Below are 20,275 nucleotides of genomic sequence, written 5' to 3'. Positions count from 1 at the left end.
TCTGGGCTGCAAGAGGCGACTCAAAACGACCCTCGGTTAAAAAAAGATAGGCGTGAGATCCACCTACAAAGACACCAAGGCTTCCTTGGCTTGGCCACAGTGTTTTGTGTTGTTAGATTTCTTATTTCCAGGCAGGGAGCAGCAGTCAGTCAGACTCAACAGTGAAATTCTATGCATGTTTACTCAGGGGTAAACCACTGTCATCGCCGGTCAGGCTTACTTATTGGTGTCTTGGGCTAGGACCTGGGAGACAAATCCCTATTCAGCCATGAAGCTTGCTGGGTGACCTGGGATAAGTCACAATCTCTCAGCCTGACCCACCTCCCAGGGTTGTTGTGAGGATAAAATGGAGAGAATCCTGCATACCACTTTGTCCACCTTGTAGGAAACGTGAGATATAAGTGTAATACAAATAATATAAATATATTTTTTCTGATACATTAAGTTTAGAATTATTTTATTTATACCCCGCCTTCTAAATAAAAGCCCCCAGAGGAACTTAAGCATATGGAACTATATTGTGTATTGAATTGTTTACTGTTTTTGCAGGTTTCATCTATTGTGTTTGGGTATTATGCTGATGTGGATATAGATTGACATATTTTACTTTTAAAATGTTATGGTGCACTTTGAGCTCAAGTATGATATTGGAAAAGTGACTCAAGACTTTAAACCAAATCAAGCAACTGTGCTCAGAGCACTGCAGAGTATTTTCCCCTTGCTGAATGCCAACGCAGGCAGGCAGCCGAGATGAGAAGGGTTTCCAGTCAAGCGTTTAAAGAAATAATTAACCTCTGATATCTATTGGTATAATTATATACTACACTAGGCTGTATATCCATTATCTTATACAATGTTTTTGGTACCAAACCATCCCTTTGCAAATAGGGATCTCTCAGAGATTGAAGAATATTTCTGCTTAGCATTTTAATGAGAATGTGACCATGTGACTTAATTTTTAAACAGATTGGTTTCCATCTGAAGGAGGAAATGGCAATGTAGAAAGGCACAGCTTTATACTGTTTGTCACTCTTTTCAGCCTAGAAAACCAATCTTTGATGAAATCGAAGCATACTTTTGATTATTTCACAAGTGGGACCTGCAGCAAAACATTGTGCCCGATTCAGGGTTCCAAGTAGCCAGCCATGCCCCAAATCCATGGTACCCCATTCCAACTCCCCTCTTTCCCACTTTACACTTTTAACCCCCACCTTGTAACAAAATAGCAGCACTGTACGGTCACCAAGTATGCTCGGTCCTCATTTGGCTGTTGTTGGTCTCGCCTGCCCATTTTAACAGTTTTTGTTTCTGAAGACTTTTTAGTATTTCATTCAATGCTTGGAGTTTCTCAGAGCCTCTTGGCACATGGATGGTATCTTTTTTGCTAAACAAACACCCGCACTTGGATTAGGAGTCCACTATTAGTATATATAGAACCTTTAATAAAAGTCTGATGCTGAGGTCCTCTTTGCTCTATGCCCATCATCCTTGGAAGAACAGCAGCCAATCTTTTCCTGACAAATGCTTTATTCCGCTGAAAGCTATCCTCAGAAGAAGAGGATATAAATAGTAGACAAAATGAATAAATAGTTGCACAGCAGGCAGAAATTCAGCAAGCACAGCCCTCCCTTCCTTTTATTGCCATCCCATTTGGAAAATCTGTCCATCGTGTAGCTGTTAAGAACACAGGGCTTGCTTAGAGGAAAAGGTGGCAACCTCAGCTGGGAGTTCAGCAGTATAAATACTGTATCAAACAAGAGCTTTATGGCAACTGATCAACAACCCCAGTCTAGTGAAGGGGACCCTGTGGCTACGACTGCCCACCATCTCTGACAGTTGGCAGAGTCTGATGGAGCCCAACAATGTCTGCAAGGCAGCATGGTTCCCCTTCCCTGACCTAGTCCAACCCCCTGTTTCTTTGTTTCCTAACAGCGGAGCTTGCTCTGAAGTTATTCATGAGTCTGAGTCACTATTCAGAAAGCACTGCAATAAGGACACAGTCTTTCGTAAAGCTTTGTAATGTAGATTATATTGGGTATTTTCATACCCCACCCCATTATTCTCCTTTGCAACATTTTATAAGAAATCATAATTCCTCACAGACATAAAAGCTCTCCTTTTTGCCATTGAATTTGTATTGTATGTGGGACATGAATATCGCAAAAGAGAGAAATAGTGACCTAGGGGTAACATTTATTTTAAGACAGCTAGTACAGTTCATTTATAAAACGTTTAGCTTACTCCAGTTTCCTAAACATACAATTAAAAATGCTACCAGAGTTTGTAGCAAACTTGCATACCAATTGCAAGAGAGATTTCTGTCCTACAACCCTGCACTGCAGACAGGTTTTTTTTGGTATGCAAGATACTTTCAGTTAAAGGTTTATTTGTGTTTATTCATCTCCCTCTTTCCAGGGGCTGCTTCCTTGAAAGGGACACTTTGCATTTATCTGTGCTGTGGGAAAGCATCTCACACCCTCCAAACCAAACTTCCATCTCAGAAGTACAAGTGCAGGGTTTAATTTGATGATTAACTCTCCATCTTTTATGTTAGATCACACATTTCTGAAGGCACTCAAGCCTACAGAATTGTTCAGCTGAAACCTGTCACTTTTAATATGGGGAGGGTTAAATGCAGTTGGGTCTCCTCGCACTTTTCCTTCTCCACTATGGGAAGATGAGATTCCCCAATGGCAACAAAAACAAACTTCCAACAGCAGAGCAGGTTTGATGATGTACCAGGCACCAGGTTTGAGAGCCCATTCTCAAAAACCTTCCACAAGTGATGGTCTCAAGAAAAGTCCCTAGCATGGCGCTGAGGCAGCAAATGAAACCCCTAGAGCAAGGGGATGCGGGTTGGCTCCCAAAGTCGCCGGGCCAAGTCACACGCCTGCTGGATCACAAACTCAGTTGGCACAACACCCAGGTGGATGGTGAGGAGTTCATAGCACTTCACCACTTCGTTCGCGTGGGTCCTGCTGCAGTAACGGAGCAGCTTCCTGGAGGGGAGAGACGGTGGTCAGGAAATGGGGAAGAGGCAGGGCTGCTGGGACAAGGAGGATTCCAAACAGCTTCCCCAGCCCAGCCAGCAGAGAATGCACAGCTAAACTAGAGACAGGATGGGGAACAGCTGAAGCCCATTCATGTAATCCAAGGCAAGCTGAAGGCTTGTGTTGCTCCTCCCTGGCTTATATGGAGCTTCCAACTCCCCACCAACCTCAGCCAGCAGTACCAATGGTCAAAGGATGATGGGATTTGTAGTGCCAATATCATCCGAAGAGTCACAGGTTTTCCACCCTCAGCTTAGGAAATCCCAAAACATGGGATGATGAGGATGAATAATATTACCACCCACCCTATCCTGTCCCAGGGCAAGTAAGAACATTGAAAACAATTTAATTTAAAACAACTTACAGGCTCAGAAATAAGGCGGTTCATAAAAATATACTATGCTATATGCAATAGAAATTCCCATGAGATTGTAGGCAGCACTCTGTAGACTCTGCAGGTGCCAGGATGAGGAAGAGGCTGGGTGATGGACCAAGCTGTAAAAGGACTGCCCTTCTCCAACCTGGGTCTTCTGGCTGAAGTCTCCCTCCAAGCCCTTCGTGTATCTAATAGTATCTGGGGCATTGGAATCCTTGCTCACCTGTAATAGTCGCCGGCCAATGTCCCAATGGGGGCTGAATCATCTGAAAGCACTGGCACTTCCGTAACCTCCAGCCTGTAACCCTGCAGGGGCGTGGCAACAGAAAGGAGAGGTCAGGGACAGGACAGGAGCTTAGGGACCACTGCAGGCATTCTTAGGCTATGTAGAGGCAAATGTCTTCAGCCCATACTATCCACACCATAGCAGAGGACACTGTTTATGCACCATGTCAATACCCTATCCTTCTTCCTGAATGCATCATTTGTAGCCTCAAATCAGCTCTGAACAAGTTAGGATGACTGACTGCAGCTGAATGATCATTTGGTGCTGGGATTCTTACATCCAGAGTAAGCGCTCAGGACAGGGCATCACCTCGACGTCTTAGGAAGTTGCAGGAGATCTCTGCATCCCAAGCCCACCCACCCTCTCCCCCAAAGCTCCTGCACCTACCATCTCATTCTCAAACCAAAGAAAGTAGGTGCAATAGTAGTCTCCGTCCCGGACTGTCACCGTGGTATAGCCCTTCTGCAAGTAGCTTCTCGCTAGCGCCACCAAGGACCACACCTGGGGAGGAAGAGACAGGGAAGACAAAGAGAAACCCGACACCCCAAGACCTCCCTTTCTGAGCCCTGAATCACCATTTTAAAATTCTTGGTCTCTCCAACTCCCACCACGTGCTCATGTTACCGGGAGACCGCCTGTCTCTTGCTGCACCGAAAACCTTGCAGGCAAGAAAGGAGCAGGAGCTGGGGCTCTTGCATAGACTGGGGAGATTTACCTTCTGCTTGATGAAGGCAGGCAAAGGCCCCTTGCCTAGCTCTGAAGCAGAGTCCTCTGCAGCACCAAGGGATGGAGCCACCATCTGCCCCACTGTGCGGTCCACGTAGATGAAGTGCACCAGCCCTGGGAATTCCTCCAGATATGTGGATGGCAGCCAGTTAAGGGCCTGTGGCTGGGGAGAAGGCAGCTGCCCCTCTCGACTTGGGTGCCTGCCCCACAAAAACCTCTCAAGGAACAGGGATGGGGTTCTTGACCCAAGTGAGGGATGGAAATCCTTCAACATCCCACCCCCCCACCTCTAGACCTTAATGTTTGTCCAAGGACAGTGTACTTTCCTGGTACAACCTGAGAACTTTCGCCAGCCTGTTCCCAACACCTGTGGAGCCCAGGAAAGAACTAACCTCAACATTCACCTGCTCCAGCTCTGTGCCCAAGACACAGAATCATAGAATTGGAAGGGACCGTGAGGGTCAACTAGTCCAACCCCCTGCAATAAAAGAATATTTTGCCCACGGTGTGGCTCACACCTATGACCCTGAGACTAAGAGTCTCAGATTCTACCAGCTGGGATACAGGAAATGACCCAGGTGAGGGTGGGAGCTGAGTTTCTTGTCCCAAAGGTTGCTATGCAAAGTGGGAGCAGTACTCTCCCACTAGACCAGGGTATCTTCAGCCAGGGAGGGGGGAATACGTCACAATCACTTCTCTAGGAAGCTCTCCTCCTCCTGGTTTTGGTTGGGGATGCTCAGAAGTCCTCCGGGAGAAAAGAAGTGAACGGGACCGGGGAAAAGCATGGAAGGATATGACACTATGGTAACATTGCGCTTGCTCTTCACCAGCAGGAAATCTCTCCAGTCTTGCAGCTTGTCCCTGCCAACAAAAAGGAACCGGAAATAATAAGCTACAAGGGCCAAGAGCTTGGTGCACGTGTTGCCTTCCTGCCCTTGCAGCAAGTGGTGCTTGGCTTTGGAGCCAGAGTTTCCAGCCCCACCTTGGGGGGGGGGGGAGACAGCAAGCCTTTCAATTCCCCAATGTTCCTTCCTTAGTTGGCCACTATCATGGGGAGAAGCAGGCACTAGACCCAAAAGTGCACAGGGTAAGAAGAGATGGGTATTCAGGAGAAGGGTCCAAGTAGCCTCTCAGCAGCCGCTATAAGGAGTGGAGCATGACTGGGGTGTACCAGCTTCTCCTGGACATAACTGAATGGATATAAGAGTGGAAGAGAGCTGTGCTCAAGGGAACTTCAGGGTGACCTTCCAGCAACGTCCCTCAATGTCGGGTCTCCAAATGTTGTTGGACTACAACTCCCATCATCCACGGCTAAGCTGGCCAAGGATGGTGGGAGCTGTAGTCCAACAACAACAGACCAATACTGCCTTACGGGATATCCAGCATGAGGTGCAAACTCTCAAATGCGTACAAGTTCAGATATGCCACCGCCACCCTTTCCCGTGTGGTTTTGCCACTGCGCTCCATCCCACTCACCGCGTCAGCTGCTGCACCTGGGCCAGCAAGTTCTGCGGCAGGCCCTGCGTCCCAGAGGATCCAAGAAAGAGCTGCCGATACACGGCACACAGCTGCCTCCGGATGCGGCAGAAGGCCTGCAGAAGCCTGCGCCAAAGAGAGATCAGTGTGCCTCTGAAGCAGCGGGGGAACTTGTTTCAGATTGAGGGCCACATTCCCTTCCCAGGGGCCACATGGCAGGAGCGATGGTGGGGCCAGAGGCAAAAGAGGCCAGAGCAACAAATGCAAAATTTACCTCTGTACAGAAATGCCAGTTTTCACACCCACCTCTGCCCCCCCCCCATCCAGACAAGCCAGAAGCATTATCTGAATTTTGTCACCTATGAAGGGCATTCAGGATCACCCCCATGTCCCTTTTTTGTGCGTTCACGATTATTTGTGCACATTATGCTATTGGTGTGTGTGTGTGTGTGTGTGTGTGTGTGTGTGTGTGTCACATGGCTTCATTTCCAATGAGCGCAGATTCCACAGATTCCTGCTGAAATCCTGCAACATTTCAAAACACAAATGTTCTGGAGTTCGGTTGCCCCCCCCCCTTTGTTGTGCTACAGCTGCTTTGGACAGCAATAACGTGGTAGCATTAGGGAAGCATTGCAGAAGAAACTCACCACTAGTGCACTAGGACTGCTGTCAAGAACATGTTGCAGGACACGCCCACCACAGAACACCTGTCTAAAGGGAGTATTCTGCAACAGTCATGCAGAGAAAATTGCTTCTTTTAAGAAGAAAGCAGTAGGAATGGCCCCAGAGTTCAATCTGTGTTTCATTTGTACGCAGTCTCTGTCAATACATCATCTTCATTAACCGATAGAGGTTAACTTGGTATTGTTAACATTTTCCCCAAGCTGCAAGAACTGTTAAATCCATTCAGCTGGTAACTCCATTAGTGTCCCAGGTACAAATCAATAGGTGAAAAGACCAGACTGGTCCTTTCAGCCATTTCTCCCCCACTCTATTCAATCGGAATCTTTCTCTCTTCCCCTGTCCCTCCAGCCCCTTTTCCAAATGCACGCCAAATCTTCCCCCTTCAGCTACCAGCCAGGCCTCCTTTGGCCCCTGCTGAAGTTTGAACTCAGCACACGGTAGTCTATTGCATGTCTGGAAGGAGGAGGAGGGTTTGAACCCAAGCCTTCTCCCTCATGCGCTCTTCACTATGTGCAGAGGAAGCTTTGCTTGATTGTGCACACACAGGGGAGCTTCAAACACACATTTGTAAGTGGTACAGTCCCAGGAGTGCTATACAACGGTGTGTTCTGTAAATTGGTTCCTATTTTTACCTCGTATGTTTTGCTCTTCCAGATTTGTCTGCAACCGTGTCTCACAGCTGTTGAAAGAGAATTGCTGCGGCATGCACACACGCACACACCCCACAAATCAAAATATGACAGGAAAGGAGTCTGTTCATTGCTCAGATCCAGTAAGACCAGCAACGTTCTCCTTTCCTCACAGCATGTCCAGCCAGGTGCTTCCTTGTCCCAGGTCACAGTCCAAAGAGCCCTTAAGCCTCATAGACCTCCATTCATCCTTTTCATCACTACATTTGCATCCGTGAAGGGACCACGCATGGCTGCAGCATTGCCACCTTTCCATTTTATCCTCAGATGAGGCCAAGGTATAGTAACTGGTCCCCAGGATGCTACCCCCAAAATCCTATCCCAACCCTGTATTCTAATCTCCCTCACTTCAGCCCAGCCCGACCAGTAACTCACTCGCAGGAACTCCCAGTCTCGTTCCGAGAGAAAGCTCTGTTCTTGAATTCCAGCCAGGTATTCTGCAACTGAGAGAGAGAGAGAGAGAGAGAGAGAGAGAGAGAGATATGCGCTCCTAGGTGCGGCATCATTTCATCTCTTTGCAGGGTCTGCTCTTACCCAGCAATTCTATTGTCTTTCCTACTCCTGTAAATGGGAACTCACCCATAGCTCAGGCCTGTTCATGCCTGCCCAGCTCTGCCCCACTAGACACTACATCACTCAGCCCCTCTTAGCAGTGTGTTCTGGGAAAGGGTACTCAACTCCAGCACCCTTGTGCCTGGGCAGCTCCTATGTAAATTGGCCAAATCTCACCTGTGGCTCTTGCCCACCCAACCTCCTGACAAAGTTGTCCATCCGATGCCGGAGTTCGACGAGGACCGGCTGAGAGCGCAGGTGAGGCCTGATCTCCTGCCCATCTTTCAGCTTCTTCTCCAGCACCAGAAATCCATCCAGCAGCTGGTAGATGGAATGTGCCACGTGGGAACTGGGGCTCTGAGAGGCAGAGGGGACATTCAGTGAGATCCAGGCAGGCTGAGGGTCATAAACACTGCTTAGGAGAGCTGGCTCACCTTAGTGAGGAGCACCAGCGAGATTCCTGGCCAGAGAGGCAGGCAGTACATCATGTGGGGCATCATGGGGCAGTAGCCCTCCTTCAAGTTGGCGTCCAGGAAAATTCTCCGCGGATTGGTAGCCTCTGGCGCTGGAGGCGCCAGAAACTGCAGCGAATCCTCAGCCATCTGGGGAAAAGATTAGCATGCAGTTGTCACAGAATTGGGATCTGTCTGACCGGACATAAGAGCATTCTTGGGTGAAGTGTCTCAAGGACTCCTGTTTCGCCACAATTTTAGGAACTAAACGGCTGCTCCTTTAACAGGAAAGTGAAGCAATAGCTCCATCTAGTGCCAATTCTAGGAAACAAGCAGAGCAACTCAATTCCACAGGCGAAGGAAGTGGAGAGGGAAACGGAGCTCAGAAGAAAGGAGGCCTCCAGAGTCAAGTTAGACCACCCCCCCACCTCGCCCCCACCATCCTTTGGACAGCGCCCCACCTAGTTTAAAGCAGGGGCGAGGAAACCTGTGGCCTTCCAGATGTCCTTGGACTTCCACTCCCCATCAGCCCCAGTCAGCACAGCCATTTGTCTATATCCCAACACCTGGAGGGTCACAGGCTTACGGTCCTGGGCTCAAAGAACATGCAGCCTCAGAGCTCAATTCCATTCCTCCTTGCCCCCAACCACCACCAGCATCCCTTCAGCTGGAAGGGGAGAGTCCCCTTCACTGCTGATGGGATCCTGGCTGAGGTAGGGAGTGGGATTAGGGACTACAGGCATGAAAAACAGGACATGCTTAGCTCCCAATCCCGGTTGGCTAACTGCTCCCATCCGCATGCTACTGGTAACTGTGGGGCAGTACGAATGCACAGACCTGTTCCCCTGCCAGTCTTTCCCATCTGCATTTTTTTGGGGTGGGGAAGAGGGCAACTGAGGGGATGCTGTTCCAACCCTTTCCCTGCAAGGCCAGGAGATCTCTAAAGGCTCTCTTGTCCATTCTTCTCCCCTCATTTAAGCCCCAAGGTCATCCACGCACAGACACCCTGGTCTGCCAGCATAGGGAATGTTAACTTTACTACAATGTGCTTCGGTGAGCTTTATATGCAATCTTAATGACACCACGAAGGTTGCATTTATGGTATGTTAATGGTTCAGGTGGTGGGGAAGGTTGTCCCAGATTTCACAGTACTGGAAAGTATAGAAAGTATAGAAACATCTAAGTATACAGAAAGAAAGCAACACCTCTATCAAGCAAACTGGGAAATGTGATCATAAGGGATCCCTAATGCCTGCTGCCCTAAAATCCTTGTGGAATGGATCCTCTTTGTCCAGCTTTCATTACTGGAGTTTCTTTGTTGCCGTTTCTCATCACATGTGGTGCTTTGCACAATTCTGAGAAAGCTGCTTCCGTTCATTTCCCCATTTGTGGGGGACATAACCACAAGCTGCAAGGCTGACGATCACAAAAAGCTATGCGGGTGGTGAAAAAAACTGATCATATGATTTGGCTACAAGAGAAGTACAGGTGGCCAAAAACAAAACAACAACAAAAACCCCAGACAGACCCAGAAGAGAATGTAAAGTGGAAATGAAGAGAGCAGAAAGGGAGGCCCAGCAGAAAAATCCAGAGCTGTGATCCCAAGCACATACCTGGATGTCAGCAGAATTCGTCTCCCCCTCACCCTGAAAGTCCACACCATCAGCCCAGGCCGTGCTTCCTTCAGGCAACAGAGAGAAGAGACACCAGATACCCCCAGCACCACAGGTGGGAACAGTTAAGGTGGCTGCCAACAGCAACTAACAAAAGACTCAGAACATCATTTTGATCCAGGTACCTCCTAGCTGGGGCAGCACCTACGCTTAACCCCATCCCTTGGCAGGCGCTATAGGAAACTGCTTTTAGAGCCACACTTGCACACCTTCTGAGTGTCAGCCAAGCAGTGGGGCAATGCCCCTTTCCAAAACAGGGAGGGGAAATCAGATTTGCACGCAGTCACCACTCAGTCAAGCCAGCTGACGTGCAAGTCACCCTTTCTTTCTTTCTTTCTTTCTTTCTTTCTTTCTTTCTTTGCATTCTGACAGCTCTCCCCACATCTACAGGAGACCACAGTCGCTTCTCATACTCCTCCGCACTGACCCCAAACTCACCTGTGCTCTGTTGGCTAGGGGAAGCCTTGGGGGTGTAGAACTCCTCGGGCATAGAGAGATCATCTGCTACCTGAGGGAGGGCGTAAGGGAGGGTGTGGGAGGGAACAGACTCAGCACGAGCCCAGGATGGCTCCCTCCCCATCTGCCAAAATAGGTTCCACCATGGGATCCCAGAAGGACAATGATGGGGGTTTCACCATTCCTAGCAAATAATGAATCGCATATCATTTGCCACAGCAGCATCCTAGTCCCCCCTGCTTCCCTCAGGTTTTAAAGCTAAGCCTACAACCCAACTCCTGATCAACCACAAATTCCAAGGACCCAGGGTTGGGCCTTTGGGATGGGAGGCCCAAAGCCCAGCTGATACTTACCTGTTCTTGGGAAGATGCATGGGGACAAGGGCTGTTCATTGGGATGTTTTCACTGCTATGGAGCCTCTGGAGACTTGGCTCGTCCTCTGAGAACTGAAAGAGACAGGCTTAGCCATCTTTGGACAGCTGCCAGGACTCACCCACCAATGTAGGCCATGCTCCTTCCTGCCCATTTATTAATAAAAATCTTGCCTTTGATAGTGTCTCTATCCTCACAAGGCAGCTTAAAGTCTCATTTCTAATACTATGAAATAGCACGTTTCTAATAAAGCAGCACGAAACGTTATCATGAAAAATACTAACATTAAAATAAAATGGCAGCAAACAATTTGCAAACACTGAGCTCCATGAAATTTTACAAATCTGAAATTTTCCAGATCTGAATTGTTTCTTTAAAGAAGTGTTTGAGGACCTCCTACAAATGAACAAGGAACCTGTGCTGATCCATTGTTTTAATTTCCCACAATGCTCTGGACTCAGTGTCAGACCAGAACATTATGGGAAATTAAAGCGGTGGTTAAGAGGCCTATTGTGGCCTTCCTTCAAGGAGCTCAAAGTGGCATATAAGAAACTCGACCAAATTCATTTAGTGGGAATTTGGACCTGGGCCTCTGTGGTCTCTAATGATTAATCCACAATGATTCTCTGTGACATTTAGCTATTCAGGCATCTAGACAGACTTCACACAGCGCAACAGCTCTTAATGAACGTTGCTTTGTTTGATATGATTTATTTATTTTAAAGTTATTGTGGCTTTTATTTTGGAACAGATTAATTAATGTTTGATGTTTTATTATGTTTTTGTGTTGGAAGCCGCCCAGAGTAGCTGGGGCAACCCAGCCAGATGGGTGGGGTATAAATGCAAATATTACTACTACTATTACTATTAATCCAGGGTACCCATCCCAGCTCCTGTTTAGATTTAATTAATTTTCATTTAAATATTTTAAGCTTGCCACTTAGGTCATAGCCCTCCCAAGGTGGCTTACACACCAAATATAATATACATTTTTTAAAAACCCATCCAAATGCAGAATCTAGTTACAGTAGCCTGATAAAGCATAGGTCAATACACCCCTCAAAATGCATAAAACACAATTTAAACCTTTTACCAAAGCCTGTAGCCACACCCTAAAAATTCTGCATGAAGGCCTATATTGCAGAGTGCAATTCACTTGGAAGACAGCTCTGTGACAGTAAAGTACCACCAAGCTCCCAGAATCTCACTTACGCCCAACTCCACACAGCTCAGTCCAGCTCAAGGTCATTGTCCGAGAAGATCCCAAAGAGGAATCTCCACAAACACAGAGCCCCTTGTATGAATGTGTCTCCTTCCCCACCTGGGCAGGTACCTGGGAGGCTGGCAGCTCCTCAGAAGCGCTGCTGGGATACAGATCTTGCACAATCAGGAGGAGTGTGAGCAAGTCAGCAGGCCGCAGAGAGCTGGCATTCCGACTAGGAGGCAGGTAAAAGAGAAGAGGTGAAGACACGGCCATCTGTTAGGGGAGCCACATATCGGAAGGTGGGAGGTATCCTTCTAGAGACAACCAGAGGCCCAGGGTGGCCTGGCTGGCACTGAAGCAGAGGTGCGGGGTGCCAAAGGAGGTAACGGGCACAGTGGAAGATGCTGGGCTGGCATGAGCAGGACGTGCCTCAGGGGAGGATGAGGAGACTGCAGAAAGGAAGTGGGGGTTTACCTGGAGTAAAAGGCAAGGAGCTTGGTGTGCACAAGCAGGAAGGCATGCACAACTTCGTGCCCAGCACGCTCTGGGCTGCCATTGATGTGCTGCACGACCTGGCGCTCCAGGAACTCAATGCACTGCTCACACAGCTGAGGGTGGATCAGTCGCTCCACGGCCTAAAGAGGGTGATGTAGAGGAACAGGTTTGCAGCGCAAGGTCTTCCCTCCCAGCCCTGGGATGTATGGTCCCTTACGCAGAGCCCAGGCAGCAATTATCGTGAGGCACACAACATGAAAAGCCCACTTCCCCAGCTCCATCAGTCTACGCAGATTAAGGACATGCATTACCTGCTACCCACTTCAGGAGTAGGGAACCCAGGCCTGGGAGGCCCTTTATCTGGCCTCCAGGACTCTTCCAAAAACACACCCCTCCTCATCCTGGGCTTCTTAGGGAGGAAGGGTGGGATATAGATCAAAAATTCAATTTAATACTGATAATGCATCTTGCTTCCCTGGATGCAGAGGTGTTGAGGGTGTGTGTTGTAGTCTCTGTTTTTTGCATGCCTGGAATGTAGCCTAGTAGACAATGGTAAGAGACACAGCCATTGCTCGATGTTCTTTTGCTTCTGGCTCAACGTGTTTGTGTTGGAAAAGGTCCTCATCCCTGTTCTAGGGGGCAACACACACGCATCCTGGCTTGCTCCATCCATCCTAGGCTACCCAGTAGAACAACTGCATCTCTGGCTTCATTCCAACCACCACTTATCGACTGCCCCAGTCCACTTTACCTCCACAGCAAAGCTTTGGTCATCCTGGCGGAGCTGGTGATGGGTCTGAAGGAGGCTCTGAAACAGTCCCCAAATGTGAGCCCGCTGCTCAGAATCCCCTGGGCGCAGCCTACAAAGCAACAACCCACAAAATCAGTGGAGGCCAACGGTTACCTCCAGGGCAGAGACAGAAATCCTCAAACTTACAGATTGTGTTAAAATTATTTAATGTTACATAAAATGGTGCGTAATTGTCGTATTGTATTCAAGTTACTGTGGAGAATGAACACACAGCTGAAGGTTTGTATTTTTCCACTGCAAAAACGGGGTGAGTTAAGTTTTATGTTTTTTTGGGACAGAGTTCCAAAGTGTTTACTTATGTTAATGAAGTAGCCCACACCACTCAGAGGAGTTTTTCAAGTACACACAGATCTCCCTGAGCATTAATCAAAAGGCAGTAAGCTGGAAAAGAGAGAGGACTCTTATTTTTTAGCTGAAATGACTGTGTTTTGGCAAAGATTGAGCCTTATACTGCGACCAGTGTATGTAATACTAGAAATGTATAACTGAGACAAAGTATCTTTTATTGCTTTTGTAAAGTTTAAACCAGGTTTCTGCAAGTAAGGCTTTAAAACTTATGCGGAGAATTTATTGCTACATAGTCAAATCAAAGAGAACTTTTTCGGGCTACATTCATAATCTTCAGATTGCACCCAGGGCAAAGTCAGCTACCTGCCTGTGGAGCAGAGAGGCCATACAATTCATCTTTCCTTGGTCTTATCTCACCTGTGTAACCATCCCCAGACATAGGCATTGTTGAGAGATGCACTCAAAACCCCAAACAGATCCTACTTTGCTGTTACTTTTCTGCAAATTATAGGGAAGGCAGGCTCTTCTGCCTCAGGCTCTTTTCATGCGCATATAAACCATAATTTGCACTATGGTGACATCCCATGCAGCTACTGCTCAGTGTTCCAAGAATACTGCTCTCACATGGGCAAGGTTGTCGCACTAAGGCTTCCCTTTCCTTCATGCACCAGGTGGTTATGTGCCCAGAAGTATGACAGTTCCATACAAACTAGTCTCACATGTGCCAGCTGTGTGGAACAGCACCAAGGAGAGGCTGCTTTCCTGTGGCTCAGCACACTGGGACTTTAGTGTTACAGGGGCCTAAGAAGACCACATTGAAAGCAGTACCCATATGCTGTGAACGAAACATCCCATCCAGGGATGGAGGAAAACAAGCTCATCACAAGGAAGGAAGGAAGGAAGGAAGGAAGGAAGGAAGGAAGGAAATCCCTGCTCTGGCACGGTAACTCACTCTCTGCGGAAGAGGTGGCTGTCGAGCGTGACCAGTCCAAAGTGAGCTTCAGCCAGTCTCCTGAGCACGTAGAGCTTACGGCGCAAGTCATCCTCACTCTCGGAGCCATCGCCATTCACAGCAATGTACAGGCACTCACCAAACTGTAGAAGCAGCAAGAGGATTGCTATCTCAGTCATTATAAGGAAGATGAAGACAGATGTAAAATGATCATGGAAATATCTAAAGTCCCCTTTGCTCCAAAAATATTGATGCATTTTGGTGTTTATTTAAATAAAACAGATCTGTGCAATGTCATGTAGTTCGGATGCAATGCCTGATTATTGTCTTCCAAAGCAACTACTCTATTCCGAGCTGAAAAATGGAAAGCATAATGCTGGTTGTCAACAAAAGAGGTTTAACAACTCTCTCAAGGCAAATCCAAAAAAAAAAAGTAGTATAAACAGCAACAACTGGGAAACACTGGCCTGCGAGTGCTCCAAATGGAGAACGGCTTTTACCAAAGGTGTCATGGACTTTGAAGACACTCAAACTCAGGAAAAAAGGGAGAAACTTGCTAAGAGGAAGGCACATTTGGCAAACCCTCAACATATCAACTCCCGTCTGGAAACCTATGTCCCCACTGTGGAAGGACGTGTGGATCCAGAACTGGCCTCCACAGTCATTTATGGACTCCCTGTTAAGACCGTGTTCATGGAAGACAATCTTACTCAGCTACGAGTGATAGCCAAAGAAAACTACCTCCCTGCCACTGCAGGAACAAATAAAAGGTGCTTGGATGACACCCACCCACCCCAATTTAAATAATATGGGAGGCCTCATGTAGCTGCATTGGGTAGCCTCCACCCTCCGCCGCTAATGAATGTCTCAAGGTGACTTAGTCTGTCAACTACATTCCCATCAACATCTATACATTTCTAAGCATGTGGCCCATTCAGTTACCATATGTAACACATAGAGGTGTTCGTCATTTTCAGAGGAGAAGCAAGTGTATGTGTCTCCTAGCTTCTCTAGCAGTGTTGTGCAGGAGATGATCATGGGGGCAAACATTGTGTTGATGCTGTCTTCCAGAGCGGGGGCCTGTGGAAAGAAAAAGAGGGGAAAGCAGCAGTCACTGTGCCCTGCCAAGTCCCGCCACATCCCATGCGCATGTGCATGGACACCCATGGACAGGCCATAACCCAGTTCCCTCCCAGATACATATCTACACATCATATCCATTAGCCATCTAAGAACTTGGGTTTTATGGGCAGTGTACTGTTGAAAACAATTAAAACATAGCATTCATTTTTTAAATAAAAAATGCAAATATGAAAGCAAAACCAGAAGGGGAAAAAATAACCTGATCCTGTTCAGACAAGCCCCAAAGCTTTTATAAGCATACACACTTCCACCTCCAGTACACTTTCCCCCATCACTCCAGGAACTTTGCAGAACATCTTTCTCAAGCGCTGAACACAATGCCAGCAATGACATTTTGGCCCTGCATCCATTTACTCTGGTCCATTTCCCTCTTCCTTTAAATCTCACCTCACCACCACCTTGATCATGGCCCCCAAAGCGCTGGTGCAGAATTGCCATAAATTCTGGGTCAGCCCAGTAGAACAGGACCTCTGCCACCTCACTAGTAATCAGCACACACTTCATCTGCAAATAAATATATGCATTAATGCTTCACCTAGACCCCTGGTACAAGGCCCCTCCTTAGCTTCCTGATCCAAATGTCAACCCAGCTGGTATTCAACTAAATAGTTGCGCTGGCACAAAGATTAACACCAGCACAATACGATTCCCCACCCTGTCTCCAGACCTGCTCTAGAGGACTAGAGGGAACACCAGAACAAATTTAGAGTTAACAGAGGGAGGAGAGTCCATTTTGCTCAACTCAGTCCTATGATGCATTTTCAGTATGCATGTGAATCCGTCCTGCAAAATTCTGACAGTCTGGAGGTGACCTTTCTTGGAGAGTGGGGGAAGGAGGCAGCTGAGGAACACAACATAGGCTTGCAAGCTCATTTGTAAAAGCTGAGGGTTATCACTGCACAGGAGACACTGGAACCATTCCCCACACCAGAGAAATACATGTCCTGGTTTCTTTGCCTTTGACAAACACTCCTTGTCTCCCCCTGACAATAGATGAGCTTGGAGGCTTAATTTCCAATAGCGTGCATCTCCCCTACTGCTCACAAACCCACAGGCATCGTTGTGCTATTGGGCAACTGGAACAACTGTGTTTGTATTTAATTCTCTGCAGGTATGAAATGGTAGAATTTTCTTCCCTATTTTGTATTGCATAAATTAAAGATATATATAAAAGGGACAAGATGACCATCCAAAAGCACTGAACCAACTTTTTTTGGCATCCATTTGTCTCCAGAGACAATGGAGTGTGCCTTTGGGGGCAGAGTCAAACCACTGGAGAGTTACAGCGCCTGTTGTGGCTGTAAAATCCCATACAGTAGAGGCATGTTTTGTTGCAGATGGGGCGGACTGCAAGCTGAGCAAAACGCAGCGTGTAAAACAAGGGCTGCTGTTGCTTTGGACGGAAAACTGGATTACTTTAGTAGCGGGGCGACGCAAAAGAAAGGAAGCTCTCTTAAGGAATCGTCATGGGCTACCCGGGCCTGATCCAAGCCTCCCTTCCTAATAGCCAGGTGCAACTAAACTAAACCATTTTTCGCCCAAACTTGGGGTGGAAAGAGGAAATTCAGGCAGGTCCACTATTCGCTGCAAGAAATGGAAGCGGGAGGAAGCCCCGTTCACTGAGAAGTGTCAAGATCCTGCGGAGATCGCCCTCCCCGCCCCCCACGGAAGGCGAAGGGGCGCCTCCGGGCCCGCGCCGACAGCCCTACCTTCCCCGCCCCAGAGACCCCCTTGCAGGCAAGTCGCCGGCGAGCAAGGCGGTTCCCGGGAATCAGACGCAGCCGGCGGGAACCGCGCAGACTGCTGGGCTATCCTGTCCCGGAGGGGCTCCACGAAAGCAGCCCCGAGGAAAAGCGCGCGTGACTCCGTCCCAGGGAAACATGTCAGCAGCCGCGGCAACTCCGCCCGGGACGGGGCGGGGCCACGAGCTCCTCCTCCTCTTCCTGCTCCGGGACTGAGTCGAGGCGCCTGGCGAGGCTCCCTTGGAACTTGCTGTCGCCTCACCTGGCGCAGGGGGCGGAGAGGCGCAAACTCAGCCGGAACTAAACTTCTGCGAAGATCTTGGGCGGTGGCTGCGCCCGCTCAACCAACCACGTCCTTTGGAATGGGGCGGGGCGAAGGCAGGATTGCCTTGCAGCGATTGGGCGCAGAGGGAGGAGGCGGCAGGTTGTGCACCTGGACACGCCCCGCCCCTGGAAACGCAGGGCCGGCAAGGAAGGGTTTTCCCGTCCTCTAGGTTCGGTGATTTCTTTGGTGGGGCAGCTCCCTAGGTTCATGCAGTGCCAGGCTGTTTTGCACCCCAGGCAAGGCCCTAGCTAATTACACTGCCCTCCAAAATTTGCTAAGTTCAAATTTTCAAAAAACAGGTGTATTGTAGGAACGGTAAGATTGTTCAAAATATAAAATAAAAGTAAAATATTATCAAAAATTTATAAGATACAGTGGTACCTCGGGTTAAGAACTTAATTTGTTCTGGAGGTCTGTTCTTAACCTGAAACTGTTCTTAACCTGAAGCACCACTTTAGCTAATGGGGCCTCCCGCTGCTGCCGCGCCGCCAGAGCACGATTTCTGTTAATAATAATAATAATAATAATAATTATTATTATTATTACGATTTCTGTTCTCTCCTGAAGCAAAGTTCTTAACCTGAAGCACTATTTCTGGGTTAGCGGAGTCTGTAACCTGAAGCGTATGTAACCCGAGGTACCACTGTATAACAAAAACTGAGGTCTGTGCCCCAGACGGCTGCCTAGTTGGCCTAACGATAGCACTAGTGCTGTGGCTTCACTGGTGGCAAGCATGCTACAAACAAGGCGCTACTTCCCGTGGCGAATCCTGCGCTGTATACCCTTCTCAGCGCTGCTTAGGGTTCTCAGGAAACTCTCCTCAGCCTGCCCCCCACCAAATAGGGAACCTGTGACTTTCCAGATGTTGTTGGACTAAAACTCCCATCATCCCTGACTACTGGCCATGCTGGCTACGACTGATGGAAGAGGGGCTCCAGCAAGATGTGGAGGACAACAGCACACACACACACACACCCCATTACTGCCTTACATGTCTCTGGGTGACCTCATCAAGAAGCAGTGTGGCCTAGTGGCTAGAGGTTCAGGCTAGGACCAAATTCAAAGACCCACAGAACTCAGTAGGTTACCTTGAGGTAAGAAGATGTTGCTTCATGCAAGTGTTGACCCACACTTTCCTTATCACAAGAAGTCAAATCTTTTGGGAAGCGGCTCTAAATCAATTTTAATTGGGAAGCCTCGATTTGCTGGCATGTGGTTGAATCCCACCTGGAAATAGCAACGGTCTGGAGGCAACCTCAGTGTAACCTGCCTCACAGGGTTGTTATGAGGACAAAATAGGAGAACCAGGCCCACCATCTTGAGTTCCCCGGAGGAAAGGAGGAGGTATAAATGTAAAAATAGTGCATCAAATTTTATGGGATTTCAGTACCATCTATACAGTAATGATATCCAGCTTCACCTCAGAACGTTGTGTCTCCATCCAGTCCTATATCTACAGCTGCTTGTCTGATAGTTCGATGTTTTATTGCTGTCTCAGTCTCAGCATAGTCAAGGCTAGACTTCTTATCTTTCCCCCCACAAGCCTTCCTCTCCTAGTACATACTCCATCTCCACTGACACCGCCATCCATCCTCTTGATCAGGGACAGACAGCCTTGCCTTTATCTTTGATTCCTCTGTCTCCTTTCCAGGCAAGTCATGTTGGTGGTGGAATCCTATGGAATCTCCTCCCAAGAGGGGTAATACAGCTGACTCCCATTACTTCTGGTTTTAAAGAGAACTTCAAAGTAGTTTGTGTTTTCTCTCACTTTTAACTGAAATGCTTTATTATATGCACCATTGCCAGATTTTATCGAAGTTTTCTAGGCTTGGTTGTGTTTTAAACTGTGTTTCATGGTAGCTGGCTTATTTTCAACTATTTGTTTTATTGTAATTGGTACAGTAATAATATCAGCCATCTCTTGCTTCCTTAAATGGCTCCTTTTTCTCTCTTAATGCCCATTATGTCTGGCACCTCTCCTTCTCTGACTGCCATATGGTGGACTTCTTTCAGGTCTTCCATAAAGTCGTATCTCAAAATGTATATTTATTGTGAAGACTTTGGCACAACAGCAAAGTTCTCTTCCACCAATGAAACGAAGCAAAAATATACATATTGTAATAACAGTGAATGCATATTGTTATGAGTTTGGGGTGTTAAGATGTGTGCCAGACCCCTCTAATCCCTGGACCCAGCAAGTGTTAGAATTTAATCAAGGCTTCTAATTGGTGGAATAGCCAAGCTAGCTTTCTGGTGAAGTGATAGCCTGGGTGATAAACCATTAAGGGGCTCAATGTGAGATGGCAAATGAGTCTCAACAGAAAAAAAGCCAGAGTTTGGAGCAAAGGTAGGATTAATGTGACCTAGAAGTAAAGCAGCAAGCTGGAGAGAGGGTCAGAGAGCAATGTTTGACATCTGTTTGAATCCACGGCTGTGACTATGGGAGAAACAATACACTTTGGGGTATTAATGCTGTTAACCCCTCTATCGCAGGCTGAGTTTTTATATATGCATTAATAAACC

At 47.7% G+C, this 20,275-nt stretch overlaps 1 protein-coding gene across 4 annotated transcripts; it reads right to left on the bottom strand.

Annotated features, from left to right (window-relative positions):
- Positions 1 to 1,509: 1,509 nt before the first annotated feature.
- HPS1 (HPS1 biogenesis of lysosomal organelles complex 3 subunit 1) lies at positions 1,510 to 17,711 on the bottom strand. Of its 4 annotated transcripts, none has more exons than XM_082224980.1 (19): positions 17,395 to 17,711; positions 16,073 to 16,189; positions 15,485 to 15,622; positions 14,543 to 14,685; positions 13,243 to 13,351; positions 12,471 to 12,631; positions 12,114 to 12,228; positions 10,774 to 10,866; positions 10,403 to 10,472; positions 9,905 to 9,972; positions 8,274 to 8,441; positions 8,017 to 8,196; positions 7,663 to 7,730; positions 5,915 to 6,040; positions 5,235 to 5,299; positions 4,428 to 4,573; positions 4,100 to 4,213; positions 3,650 to 3,732; positions 1,510 to 2,999 (listed from the first exon to the last, which is right to left on the bottom strand). In XM_082224980.1, the coding sequence occupies exons 2-19, from the start codon at positions 16,187 to 16,189 to the stop codon at positions 2,837 to 2,839; spliced, it is 2,127 nt and encodes a 708-aa protein (XP_082081106.1). In that variant the 5' UTR covers positions 17,395 to 17,711; the 3' UTR covers positions 1,510 to 2,836. The 4 variants fall into 4 exon arrangements, with proteins under 4 accessions (XP_082081106.1, XP_082081107.1, XP_082081108.1 ...); XM_082224981.1 differs by having other exon boundaries at positions 12,126 to 12,228; positions 17,395 to 17,710; XM_082224982.1 differs by lacking the exons at positions 9,905 to 9,972; positions 10,403 to 10,472.
- Between the last annotated feature and the right edge of the window lie 2,564 nt (positions 17,712 to 20,275).

The sequence above is a fragment of the Podarcis vaucheri genome (assembly GCF_965113315.1).
Source record: "Podarcis vaucheri genome assembly, chromosome: 5".
Classification (NCBI taxonomy): Eukaryota; Metazoa; Chordata; class Lepidosauria; order Squamata; family Lacertidae; genus Podarcis; species Podarcis vaucheri.
Note: the sequence above shows the minus strand (reverse complement) of the source record. Positions and strands in the feature narration are given on the sequence as shown.

What these genes read in the sequence shown, in the direction of transcription:
- HPS1 (XM_082224980.1), bottom strand. Translation starts at nt 16,189, where the DNA reads ATGAAGTGTGTGCTGATTACTAGTGAGGTGGCAGAGGTCCTGTTCTAC. An exon ending in TGGGTGGGCAAGAGCCACAG is followed by an intron (nt 7,731 to 8,016) that starts GTGAGATTTGGC and finishes TCTCTCTCTCAG; the next exon opens with TTGCAGAATACCTGGCTGGA. An exon ending in CAGGTGCAGCAGCTGACGCG is followed by an intron (nt 5,300 to 5,914) that starts GTGAGTGGGATG and finishes TTTTGTTGGCAG; the next exon opens with GGACAAGCTGCAAGACTGGA.